This window comes from Setaria viridis, chromosome 3 (genome assembly GCF_005286985.2).
Source record: "Setaria viridis chromosome 3, Setaria_viridis_v4.0, whole genome shotgun sequence".
In the NCBI taxonomy this organism is placed as follows: Eukaryota; Viridiplantae; Streptophyta; class Magnoliopsida; order Poales; family Poaceae; genus Setaria; species Setaria viridis.
The window spans coordinates 13,990,645-14,004,639 of NC_048265.2; the positions used below are offsets into that span (position 1 = coordinate 13,990,645).

The 13,995-nt window shown below is 50.1% G+C and overlaps 1 protein-coding gene across 1 annotated transcript; it reads left to right on the forward strand.

Annotated features, from left to right (window-relative positions):
* The first annotated feature begins 9,590 nt into the window (after nt 1–9,590).
* Nucleotides 9,591–13,189, forward strand: LOC117847696 (uncharacterized). The gene is made up of 3 exons (XM_034728952.2): nt 9,591–10,164; nt 11,151–11,255; nt 11,354–13,189. The coding sequence occupies exons 1-3, from the start codon at nt 9,823–9,825 to the stop codon at nt 12,902–12,904; spliced, it is 1,998 nt and encodes a 665-aa protein (XP_034584843.1). The 5' UTR covers nt 9,591–9,822; the 3' UTR covers nt 12,905–13,189.
* Nucleotides 13,190–13,995: the final 806 nt, after the last annotated feature.

Below are 13,995 nucleotides of genomic sequence, written 5' to 3' on the forward strand. Positions count from 1 at the left end.
GACACCAAACAGCAAAAGACCAAGCCTCGGCGCTAAAGCGTGTCAAAATCGGAGCACTCAACGAAGAAGGAAGTGCTATAAACCAACCGATGCCGATAGGCGATAGGCACTGAAGCCGCAGCACGGATGACCGGATGAGAGCGGCGCGCGGCCAGACCCCGCGAACCGCCGGTTCCCCGCAACGGCGCGTCGCTGGGAGGGAGAGCAAGGCGGAGCTCTCCCGCGACCGAACGGCGAGCACGGGGCCACCGTAGTCGTGCCGTATGCCCGTATCACGCGGCGGACTAGCGAGCGGGGTCTATGTTGGAGGCGCACTACGACCTTTAGTCCATATTACTAATTTAACGAGAAGTTAACTTGCTTAAATATGGAAGCCTGCTTTTTCTGCTTTTTATACAAAATAGGTGTGTATAAGAGAGAAGGAGATCGTTGCTACACACGTGCAGCTCGTACGTATTTTCGCATGAAAAATCACGTGACTTGTGTATAGTAGGCTATTATGTGGTTTCTATTTTTTTATGTTGAGCCTAATGACGCTCTGTCATTTTAAACAGTAATAAGGTGCGTCAGTTTTTGCTATTTAATTACAGCAGTTTCTATCATTCAACTGGACAATTTTTACTGTTTGATGAGGGAAATTTGATGCGCTATGAGGCCTATAACATCAGGAGACGTTCTGGTTGTAAGGCACGCTGTCACACACTCGCCTCCCCACTCGCGCACTTCATTTTCGCTGTGCTGAACCTCTTGCTGTTGCGCCTCGTCGACTTTTAAATTCGGCGTGCACCGGATTTGAAGGAAAGCTGCCGCGAGACTCCTGCACGGGATGGCAATCAGGTTTTTGGGCAGCATCTACACGTGACCGTTTGGTAATTCTGCAACATCTACCTCAACACATTCAACGCGGGGATCATTGACTAATTTTCTTATGCAATCATGTTCTAGTTGCCTGTTCACATGCATGCATGTATCTTTTTATTTATATATTTTTCTTCCATCACATATTTCCAACAGTCTCGTGTCCGCCCGCCGGGGCGGCGGGGCCGAGAGGCGGAGGCGCCCGGTCAGCGCGCTGCGCGGCCTGCGCCGCTGCAGTTTCCGTTTTAAAAAAAAAAGGAAAAGGAAAAAGAGAAGAACCTGGCGTCAAAGGCCGGCCCGGCATTTGGGCTACATGCAAGGCCTGCCGTCTGATTGGGCTGAGCCCACGCGAGTCAGTTTGACTCGTGTGTTCAACTGTGTGCATGAGTCTCAAAAGGGGAAAAAAAAACCTGTGTGCATCACTGTATCGGCATTCCAACAAACTTCTTCTGAGCTTGAATGGCTGAATGCTGATGATGTCGCCCATGTTTACCTAAATCATGAGCGACAGATCGGTAATTACGCATCAACAGAACGATGTCTCACCATATAGCCATAAGCCCATTTCCTGGTGCCGTTTTGCCTTCAGTAAAAATTTTACCTCTTGCTCTGTGGGAGCAACGTGCGTTTGCTCATCTGCTAACAAAATGAATTTTACTCCTTGTTTGAACTATAACAAATAAATTTTACTCCTACAACACATATACTTTCGTAAAAATGCATCACGCACGACGCATATCTCTCGTCCGCAGCGTGCCACGCTATCCCTCCCCGACCCCATGCATGCACCGCCACCGCCGTCACGACTCGACGGCCTCCGGGATGCTCTGCAGCGCGGGCTCCCACCGCCGGCGGTGGCGGCCGCCAACCACCACCTCGCCGGCGCTCACGATCTCCGCCAGCACCTCCTCCACCGTCATCCCTCCGGCGCCCCCGCCGGCCGCCTCCGCCATCAGCATCTGCAGCCGCCTCTTGCTGATCCTGACCGCGACCGTCACCTTGACGCCCGCCCTCCCCTCGCCGCTCTCCCCCCGCTCCACACGCTCCGTCGCGGGCTCGCCGCTGCCGCTCCACGGCTCGGCCTCGGCGTCGCGGCGAGACGCCGCCTGGCACGCGCAGTTGCCCATCGGAGGAGGTGCTCTCGCTGCTTGCTTGCTCGGAGAACGAAGAGGTCGTCGCTCTCGTGCGAAACTAAATGCTGGAGACTGAGGGAGCGTGCATGCGCTAGGCAGGCGGGAGGCATATGTATATATAGTTTCGTCGTGACAGGTCTGGAAGAAGGGAATTGCGAGGTCGCGAATTGTCAGAGACGGAGGCTGAGCCAGCTGCGGAGTACTACGGAGTACGGAGTTCGTCCGCGACTCCGCGGAAAGCCGGTAACACGCAGTGAAATCCTCTGTGTTTCAGGTGCCGGGTCAGACGTGACCTACTCCTGATTCCTCCTCGCTTTCGCCGGCCCACAGGTTAAAACTGATGATGATGCGATGTGAAGTGAAGCTGCCGAACATGCAGGCAGGAAATGGTACGGCAGAGTACGCTCTCCAGCGGCCAGGTACGGCTTCCAGGTTGGCGAACGAACGGCAGCGTCATCAGGCTTATCAGTGCAATGAAAACGTTTTAAGCGATTGCTTTTCTCAGGTTGTATGCAGTCCGTGGATAAAGGTGGTGGCGAAATGGGCGACCGGCCGGCAAGCCGCAGCTGTATATCGTCGTGTGAAACTTTACAAGGAACAATGGCGATTGAAGGATGCGCGAGTCTCTGAATTTGTACACATCTTCGTTGAACTACTGGGCACAGACACTTTCGTGCCAACGTGTGATCGGACTATGGGGGCGTTCAGTCGGTAAGTTGCTAGGCCACGAAATGTTACCGGCGGCTTTTACCCGAATTTTTTTGAAATAATGGCTTTTACCCCAATCGTTCGCGTGAAGAACACCACACGTGCGTCTTATAAGAATTATTACAGAAGCATCGTGTCGAAATTAATCTTCGGGCTTGTTTGGTTCCCACCTCCTAAATTTTAGCTTCTAAAAAGTTTTAGTCAGCTTTTAGTCCACCTCCTCAAGGTTGTTTGGTTCCAGTGACTAAAACTGTCTAAAAGCAATAAATGTTGTGGCAAAATAACCATGCTACCCTCCCCATGCCCCTGCTCCTTCTCTGCCTGGCGCCTCTTCTTCCCGACGACAATGGGGAGGAAGGGCGGCTCTTCTCCTCCAAGCCCAAGCTCGCCACGCACGCCATGGCCGTGGCCTCCTGCGCCGCCAGCCTGCAGACGGCCTCCTTCCGCCACCAGGGGCGCCACGACGGCGACGACTACCGGCCATGCACCACTCGGAGGAAGAGGAGGCGCCGACGTCGGCGTCGTTGGTGGAGGAGAGTGTGGCGGTGGACTCGGAGGCCACGAACGGGGACTGCCGGTGGGAGAGGGCGCGGCCGGTGGGGGAGGCCGTGGTCGCCGGCGTGGAGGATGGATCTACGGGCGGCGGCGGGGTTGGGCGGATCTGCGCATGGATCCTTCCTGGTATTCGGCGAGGGATGGCGCGACCGCCGATGAGAAGCCGCGGGCGGCGACGTGGAGGAGGGAGGGATCGATGGCGGGGCAGGGAGGATTCGACGGCATGGGAGGGCACGGACGGCGGCTGCTGCGGGTGCCCGCCACCAGCGCCTCAGCCTCCGGCCCCGCCTCACGCTCCTCTCACCGACGCTGAGGAGGAGCGGGGGCGCCACGGCCGGCCCGTGCGGTGGCACGAGGGAGCGGGGGGGGGGGGGGGGGGGGCGGATTCGACGGGGGATGGCGCGGCCGCCGGTGAGAGGCCGCGGGCGCCGGTGTGGAGGAGGGAGGGAGTGGCGAGGTTGGGGATGGTGTGGTCAGGAGGATGGTGCGGGGGCAGAGGAGGGGTAGTTGGAGTCCAGCACTAATTTTAGGAGGTTTTAGAAGGGGGGTGGAGGGACTAAAAGTTTTGAGCCTCCTAAAACATTTTAGTCACTTTTTAGGAGAAGTATTTGACTCTTTAGTCACATTTTAGTCACTTTTTAGGAGTTAAAATTTTGGAAGGGCGGAAACAAACAGTCCTTTCGTCCGATGTCTCGCTCGTCACGAGGAAAAAAGTGGTCGTTGTGGGGGCTAGAAAATGAAATTTGTAGACAAGGTAGGACGCCTTCCCAATTGACCAGCTGTTTACAGAGACATTCGAATATTCGATGCTAAATTATTCTAGTGTCCCCTTCAGAGCTGCATCCTAGGAGCTGTTGCTGGGATCCAAGAAACGGCTGTTCTTCGCTTGAGAATTAAGAAATGTTTTCGCAACAAAATTCAAAGTTTCTGAGGAACAAATTTGCTAGGTGGATAGGCTCAGTAACCTGCAGACGATGCGCACGTTTTACCTACCAACGATTTGCGGCAGATGATAGACTTAGGCCTAGTTCGGTCCTCTCGAAACCACTCAGAACGAGATCTGCACGGATTGATTTGACCCGATTTAAAATCCGATCTAACACAAAATAACCGTTCGGTTCGGATCGGAATAGAGCCGGTCTTAATTCCATTCCAGCTCGTTTTGGTTATTCCGACCTCTTAGCACCCCAAAATCAATCCCCATGTCTTGACCTCCAGAACGAAATCCTTTCGAGTGATATAACCGGATCCACTCATTCCCCTATAAGAATGAATCTGTTCCATGATTCAATTCTGAACAACCGAACAAAAGCCTTAAACAGATGCCGACTCCATTCAGTTCAAGGAAATCCCGTAAATCCCAAAATGGCTCCTTGTCTGCAAGGATTTCAAGAGGCAAAAGGGACTGCTGCTTTGGTACTCATCATCCTGTGTTTCTACTAGCATTTGGCCTTCTACGGAAAAAAAAAAAGAAACTGTATGTTTCTTTTTTTATGAGAGATAGGAAGATATGGATTCATACATCACTGTAGCAACGTTTACATCAAGAAATACAGGGGTGAGACCAGCAAAACATGCCGGCCATCCTAAAATGGCCCAAGTGATGAAGGTCTTCTTGACGGGCTTGCAAACTTTCCTGTCAAAAATTTGAGACCATGCTCAACTAAGTAAGAATTTGTTTAATTTATATTTTAAAATTTGCAAAAATATATGTTGGTTTCCAATAAAATAGACTCCTCCGGCAACTCAAATGGAAAGATATACAAATTGGCAAATTGCCATTTCAGTGGGTGTTTATTAAAAATCGCCACATAAATGGCAAGAAAGGTGGAGGTCCTATCGTTGCCGCCAAGTATATGTGATATTTTTTAGAATTTTTTTAAAATATAGTACAGATCTCTATGAGCACCTCCGAGATATTAAATCAAATTTGATGGAGCCACCGTAAACATCTTCCTATCAAGAAGTATGTTACATATCATTGAAAAAATAGCGCCATTAATTCTTAAAACAAACTTAGAAAAATAAGAATACCAGTGCCTAATCGAGAGAACTCGAACCAGTTGTCACAAGGAACCTAAACAACTGAGCTCAACTAGTCAACTTGCTTCTTAGGAGAAAAAAACTTATCCCATGTATTGCTCCCATTCGAGAGAACTCGAACCAGTTGTCAAACAGCTGAGCTCAACTAGTCAACTTGCTTCTTAGGAGAAAAAACTTATCCCATGTATTGCCCCCATTTTTTGCATGCTAGTAAATAAAGATCCCCTATCGCGCCAGTGGTACTTTGCAACAACCCTATGGGCTATGGCACATCCAATCCATCTGTATAGCTTATATGCGGGAGCTCCCCCCATCCTCTCCTATGTTAAAAATAGTGCAAAATGAAAACATTCCAGCTAAAAGTGGGTGAAAGTGCAACAAAATGTTTAAATCTAGTGCAATGTGACAATATGCCTCCAAAAAGTGGTGTTTCGTGCAATTCACTCTATATGCATATTTGTTCAGATTGTAATGGAGAACACAAGTGCCAATTTGCACAGCTGAAGTAAAATATTTAGAAATTTAAATAAACTTATGCAGATGTGGAGCGTTTATATAAAAGTTATAGAACTCAACAGCATCTACAACTTTGTAGATGGCAACATTTTAATTTGAAACCAGTTAGATGCCTAAATATTTTTCTAAAGTTTTGGCAGAAAAGGTTAAAAGGGAAAAAAAATCCAAATGTGGTACTGATAGGTTAGATAGTAAACATTATTAATTGGTTAACCAAGCTACATCCTACTCCTACTCCTAGTAGCAGTAGCATAGCTCAGGTGCCTTAATTAAATTATGCATTAATTTCATAAGCTGCTCTCCTTGTTAATTTAATCGTCACTACTACTACTAGGATGCAATTAACCCCTCCTACCCAACAGAATACTTCCAGTACCATCATCTCAAGCAAATCAAGGTCAAAAACAACACGCGCGCATGCCGAACATGAGCATCCAAAACATCCTTTTCCCTCCTCCCAAGGACACGCTCAACCACTATCCTTAAACTTTAACCCTAGCGTACTTAACTAACCCATCCACTGACTAATGGAGCTGCTGCTCATCGGAACGGCCGGTCCAAAAACATCCCTGGTTCTCCCTGTGCCTGCCAACGACTTGAACAACGACGCTTCAAGAAGAGCCTGGAGCTCTGCAAAATCCTCGCCTCACGAAGTCACGATCAGTTTGGCGGTCTACATGTGCACATCCTGTTAGGCTTGTCATAATACCCTCCAGCGGCGCCTTAAGAAACGCAGCAGCTATCAAGGACCATCTTGCAGTTTCTTAAACCGGGGATGATGGCGGGTAGGGCTGGCCGCCGCACATGACACATGCCCGCGTGATGCTCGCCTTGACCAAACCCCCCACACACGCAGCTCCTGGATGCAGATTTGCGAGCGCGCAGGGCACCTTGCTGAATGCTTCTCTCCATTACTCCATATAGTACTAATTGCTAGGCTCGATCGATGGATCGTGCGTTAGCGTTAGCGCTATGGAAGAGGGGGGGTGTGGGCACGTATGATTGCATGGCTTCCCTTTACGCTTTCCATCTCCCGGCTTTGCGGCTCCATCAACTGATGCTGCTAAAAGAAAGCGTCCCAAAAGCTTCTAGCCCCCACGCCCTACTAGCAGTAGTAGCAGTTTCTTTTAATTTCCTGAAGAGGATTTGGAGGAGCACCTTCCTTCGTGCGTTCACGTTACATGCATGCAGTGTGTAAACAGTAAAGATACGCTTCGGAAGTTGCTCGCGAGTGAGAGTCTGCGCTTATAAAGTTTTCGAAGCCACTGCAAGAGTCTCCTGTGTGACTGATTATTCAGCCAGATCATTTTTGTGCAGTAGTAGGACAGTATAGTAATTAACCTGTGTCATTGATTCTCCACAAAACTGCAAACAGATGAACTCATCATTTAACACCATGGACGATTGCAGTGTCTTGGGCTATCATATCATCGGTATCCTGCAGATTGGCAGGCTTCCGCTTGACCCTGTTGTTGTGGATCGCTGCCTCCTGACTGGCTGTTTCGATCTAAGCCTCCAATCAGAGGATTGCAGAGATGGGATAAGGCATGCATAAGCGGCCAAAGCTGCGGCCCCGAGACCGCCAAGAAAACGACTGCCGCCCCCACCGCCGCCGAGGATGCGGAGGCCGCCGTGCCATGGCGCCATGCCACCCACCCTCCTGCGCACTGTCGTCAGGGCCCTCCGCCCGGCATGGAGAGGTGGTGGAGCACGGTTTGGGTTTTGGAGCTTCATTGCTGCTCCAATAGACCAATACAATACAAACAATACGAAAAGTTGTTATGAACATCACAAGGCTCACCCACATTTGGCCAAACAAAGTGCACGACAAGAAGGCATACACTACTAGCTAGACTGTCAAGGCGCCGTACAGATTATTTCTGCAAACGTATGGCCAGAAATTCAAATTTCAAAACTCTTGTGCGGCCACTCTTCAATCAAGTTCGTAGAGCCAGCATCCATTCATCCATTGTGGCAATGCAAGAACATTGCTTAGTGTGGCGGTACCAACTCGTACACCATTACATTGGAGTACTGCCTCTGCATCTCCTCTGAAAGTTAATCCTCCTCATCTACCACCTTGATCTGCAATCCTGAGATTAGCAGCACCGGATCCTGACGGTGCGGTACACCGACACCGATATACTTTTGCACCGAATAGACATAGACTCCGGACCAGTGTATTTATGCAAAGCCTGCACGGGCCCTCACTTTCATGTGAGCTCTGATCTCTCGGCTCCTCATCCTCCCCCCTACCTGTAGCTAGCCGCGAATTGAAGGGACACGCCACGGACTCCGTGACGCCCAGCGGCGGGCGCAGGTGTCGAAATCCAGCCGCCCCCCGGGCTGCTTTCCGGCCGGCACGTTCGTGATCCGGTGGAGGTTGGTTTGGTACCGTGTCGTCGGCTCGTCGTTCCGGCCGGCTGGCTTGACCACGCTTGTGCCGTATCATGGACTTGTACGTGTGCTTATTCGCTGGGTATCTTTGGATGTTGGGTGAGCAAGCATACGATCAATGCCAATGGAGGTGTGAAACTCACAGCACAGGGGACAGTAGGGTTGGTTCTCTAGCTGAATTCATGCAAAGTTCGCTGCAGCAAGCAACTCAGCTCACATGTCTTTTGTACAAAAGGGGTGCTGGTCCAGGAGCTACAGATGGTGCAGCGTAGGGTATGTGTCTGCAGCTCGATCGATCCTCGATGGATGGATGGAGGAGCATTCGATGCGCCACCGGTGTGACTGATGAGCGTATCGTACCATGTTCTTTGCCCCTGTAGTCTGTAGGGAGTATGCATGCCGCAGGAAAGAAAAAAGCCTTCTTTTCCTCTGTGCCGATCGATCGATGGATCGAGGCACGTGCGGGCGATCGCCATGCCGTTCAGGCGTCGCGGTCCTCCTTTGCTATAAACTCGACGGGACGCGCGACGTACCCGAGTGGGCATCGCAGCTGGCAACCTCTGCACTGCACCAACGCTCCGATTGTCTGCCGAGCTAAACTAGCAAATGCAGAAGCGCAACGACGACGCGTCGCCATCATCGCACCGACCTACAGTGGGTTATCCATGTCGTGTTGTTGAAATCTCGCGCTCAGAAAGTGGCGCTAAATGTAGAAACACACGACGAGATGATGATTTAGCAATTGATGGGAAAAGTGCATGTGGTAAATTAGGAAAATAATGGAAACCCATACATCAGGGTGCTTAGGTTCTTGTCCCATTTATCCAAAAAAATATTCTGTGAAGAATGAAGATTATATAATTTTCTAGTATAATCGATACATTCTTATTTGTCATGTCTCGCATGCAGCAAATATTGATACTTATTTAGAATTCTATATGGACACACCATCTGCTCTAACTGGATCCAGTATAGCATAATTGTAATGTCATTATTCTATCTTCTCTCAGGATCCGGTTCAACAAAACATTCTATCTGCTCTAACTGGATCCAGTATAGCATAATTGTAACGTCATTATTCTATCTTCTCTCTCAAGATCCGGTTCAACAAAACAAACATTTGAATTCTTGTGTACCCTTCGTATGTACCGAGCTCACACTACAGCTTGCAATCAAGATCCTAGCAATTAAACTCTACTATTAGTATCATTCTCGTGTATATGTATATAAGTAGTGCTCCAACAAAGTCAGCCCAGCTCGAAGCCATTCCAACCTCAAAACATTTCACCTCTCACAACCCAATAATCCACAGGATATAGATACCCTAGCAAAAAGAAGAAGAAAAAAGGGCGAAACATTTCCAGTCACCCCCCTTTCCCTTCCCCCCTGCTCATGTTCTCCAGCCTCCTCACAGGCCTACAGCTATAGAGTACCCGTCGTCTCGCCGGGCCACCACCAGTCCACCACTAGGCGCTCGCTACCGCTACTGGTACTAGATCTCGCGCGCCTACCCGCGCGGCGCGCAACCCACCCGGCGCGCGCTATTTGCACGGCAATGCCACTGGCCTCGCCGCCGCCTCGGCCCGCGCACAGGTGGTGAACCGCGGCCGGCATGGCGCGCCCTCGACGCCCGCCGCCCGTGGCGAGGTCCCCGGCCAGGGCCAAGGGCCCGGCACCCGCCGCCGCCGCTGCCACCCCGCGCCAGGCATCCCCCTCCCGCCAACGCCGCGCCCGGCGGCTGCGCGTCCAGAGCCCCTCCCTCGCCTCCGCCCGCCGCGGCCCCGCCCATGCGCACGCGCCGCCGCCGGCCACCCCGCCGCTCCGGTGGCCCGGGGACGCCGTGGCGCCCCGCGAGAGCGCCGGCGCGGGCGCGTCCGTGAGGAGGATCGCCGCGGCGCTGTGGCGGGCGCACCCGCCGCCGCGGGAGCCAGGGGAAGCGCGGCGACGGCCGGAGGTGAGCCTGCTCTCGACTCGAGATCCGTGCGTGTTGTTGCTTTCTAGGGTCGCAGGTTACCGCTCTGTTGTGTATTCCGTGATTGCGGCGGCGCCTTGGGCTCGTTTTGGGAGTGTTTTGCGCTGGGAGCTCGGGATTTCGCTGGGCAGCTGTCGAGACTTGGGAGTAACATGAAATTGAGTGGCCTGGTGCTTTGCGATCATTTGGTTAAGGCGAAGTGTACGTTTCTTTGGTTTTGTCGTTGCTGGGAAAGTGCTGTATGATGCTAGTAGTACCGTACCGTAGCGTTTCTCTGAATTTTTTTTCAGCCGAATGTTCGTAAAGCTTGGCATTTTCTGCATCCACGAGCGAATGATTGGTTGTTCCTTCTGCCAATTTCGTCCCAGTTCCATTAACTTGCGTGAGGTCTTGAAATTTGCACTACAAATTCAAGATCAAGCTGAGGCTGAGCATTTCAGCTGGAGGTGGAAATTTAGTGTCTTGGATAAAGTTGGCAGAACTCTCAACCAACCTTAAGTTGTGCTTTGTGATTGCATAATTCTGTGGCTTTCGTGAATTTCTCTCCACAAATTTCCATGTCATGCACCGAACTAGTTGTTTAGATTTTGGCTTCTTGAGGAAGAGCAGTCTCCATCTGTGGACCAATCGTGTTGAGTTTCATGCTAGATTATAGTAAGTTCTTTGTCGGACCAATTGGTGACCTTTATCGTTCCAGATTGCTTTGGGTTCTTTCCATGCATCTCTTTCAACTGGGCCTGAAGATGTGACATCGCCATATTTCTTTGTGTCCATCTACAGGGTTGTTGTTAGGATGTAACCTGTGTGGTCCCAAGATATTAGCTGCTCTTAGTTGTGAAATGAAGACATCCAGTTCACGGATTTTGACATGTTTTACTCCATTTGCGTGCAAAATTCTGTAATACTGACAACATACCGAGTATATTTCTAAGTATTTGTGGTGAACTAACATGAAATGAAATTTGCAGCCTAGCCCAAGGCATCTGCATACTCCCGATTGTTGCAATTACTATAAAGCGGTCCTTGAAGGCAGGACAGGGAAGAAGCCTCTTGGCAATGGCATCGTTCATGAGGTATACATCTTATTCGTAAATTGATATTTCTGATATGGATTGCCACCTTCCATTCTGATCCAATTTTATTTGATGAAATGCTTATGAATGACAATTAGGTGGGAGCCTATTCTTCATCACCCCGAATTGAAATGGAAGTTGCAACAAAATGGGACCGTCGATGCTTGAACACATCGGGTGGTGCTGACTATGATTTCTGTGGCCGCCATATGGCAGCTGCTGATGAAGAAGTATCTGCACTTAAAGAAGAGCTTTTGCAGGCCCGCAACCGGATTCATGAACTTGAAGCTGAAAGCCGGTCTGCTAAAAAGAAGCTTGATCACTTGGTGAGGAATCTTGCTGAGGAAAAGGCTTCTTGGAGGAGCAGGGAGCATGATAAACTTCGAAGCATATTAGATGCTGTTAAAGGGGATCTAAATCGGGAGAGGAAGAATCGACAAAGGGCAGAATTTATGAACTCCAAGTTAATGGACGAGCTATCGGAGTTGAAGTCGTTGGCTAAACGATATTTACAAGATTATGAAAAGGAAAGAAAGGCCAGAGAACTCATGGAGGAGGTGTGTGATGAATTAGCGAAGGAGATCGCAGATGACAAAGCTGAGGTTGAGGCTTTGAAGCATGAATCAATGAAGGTCAGAGATGAGGTGGAGGAAGAAAGGAAGATGTTACAAATGGCAGAGGTTTGGCGTGAAGAAAGGGTACAGATGAAACTTGTTGATGCCAAACTGACACTAGACAGCAAGTACTCACAACTGAGTGAGCTTCAGGCTAACCTTGAGGCTTTCCTCAGTTTCCACCAAGGTAGCAGTGTAGACAAAGAAACATTGAGAGATGGAGAAAGGCTCAGGGATGCAATCTGCTCAATGAAGTTTCATGGTAAAGAGTTCTCGTACAAACCGCCACCTCCTTCAGAGGACATTTTTGCTGTGTTTGAGGAACTCAGACAGAGGGAAGATACTAACGAGAAGGAAATTGGAGAGTGTAATGGAGATACCCCCATAAGCCATGCAACAAAGATCCATACGGTGAGTCCTGAAACCGACATCTTTCTGGAAAAACCAGCAAACAAATGTTCCACTCAACCATGCGCTGGAAATGAGGATGAAGATGATAGTGGGTGGGAGACTGTTAGCCATGCAGAGGAGCAAGGCTCTAGCAATTCACCGGATGGAAGTGAGCCATCAGTAAATGGTTTCTGTGGAGGAAATGATGCATCAGCGAGTGGAACCGATTGGGAGGAGGATAATTGTGAAAACTGCAGGTCAAATAGTGGCATCAGTGGAGTTTGTTCAACCACGGGAGAGAAGTACCGGAAGAAGGGGTCTTCTTTATCCAGACTCTGGAGATCATCAAATGGCGAAGGCCGCAGGAAAACAGGATCCGAGTTACTGAACGGTAGGCTCTCAAGCAGCAGGATGTCCAATGCCGCTCTTTCTCCCGATCCCAAGAACGGTGAGGTGTGCCAAGTCTCACCAAGTGTCGGGGACTGGAGCCCTGACTTGCTAAACCCTCACGTGGTCCGCGCCATGAAAGGGCGCGTGGAATGGCCCCAAGGCGCGCAGAAGCACAACCTGAAGTCCAAGCTCCTGGATGCAAGGACTAATGGCCGTAAGGTGCAGCTGCGCCAAGCGCTAGAACAGAAGATATAGCATGGCGTACTCACTCGCATTCTCCATTGTCGAAGAGCACCATAATCTTTCCTGGTGAGGGAGGGGTCTTCTGGAGGCTGGAGCAGCCATCTTCAGCTCTAGGAGAGATACACCATTGTTGTAGTATCGCTGCCTTGGTCCTCAATCGGGTGTTTATCACTCCCTGTACCTAATTCACGTCCTTGTAGACCATTGAGCTCGCTTAGAAGAATCGTGAGCTCCATGTAATCAAATGTAAAAGTAGTATCTCTGCCTTGGTCCTCAATAGTATTATTTGTTTCTTGCCGTCTCCTTTCTTCAGTTTATCTCGCTTTCGAATTCAGATCTATAATTAGCATGCATAGCCTCGGCGACCGTCTTTCAGGTGAGATTTGAGGCGAAAGTGAAACTGAAGGCTCTGAATCCAAGTGATTTGAATAAAATTCTTCCTGCACTTAAGAGAGCAATAAGTGAAATCCGTGCGTGCTCAACAGTCCCACGGGTGTTTGAAATATGTAGTATCACAGTACCATTAGGGCCTGTAAATTTCAACTGCAAACCCATCGGCACCAATAACACGTCCTAGTTCACGGCACGGACGCTGGGTTAATAAACCAACAAGAGTAGCAATACGGTTTACCGTCCACATCTTTCACTGTTTATAACTCTGAAAGGCAGGTGACTGAGCGGTGCATTTTACTGCTCCGCGTCCAAAATCCAGAAAATGAGATTTTACATGACTTGATGGTAGATCTAGGGACGCCGAGCAACTGTGTAAATGAGACGAGCTACTGACAGTACAGCCGGAACGTGACAGTTTCTACTTCCAACCACCGATGTGCATGGCAATTATTGTAGTCGATCGTCGGGGAACACTCTCCGTGTAAAAGTTACTCGTGCCGAAAGCTCCCATGAGACGAATGATAACCCCGAGCAACTTGGGTTGGTTGGGGACCCAGGGGCGTGAACAACTCGATGCGCTGAGATACTTTGGATCGCGCTGTCGCCTGGTTCGTCACGTCCCGAACGACGTCTCATCCAATTGCGCCGTACGCTGCTGGGGTTGGTGAGGTTGATTTGCTTGCGCGAGGGTCGGGAGCCAGCGCCCGTGA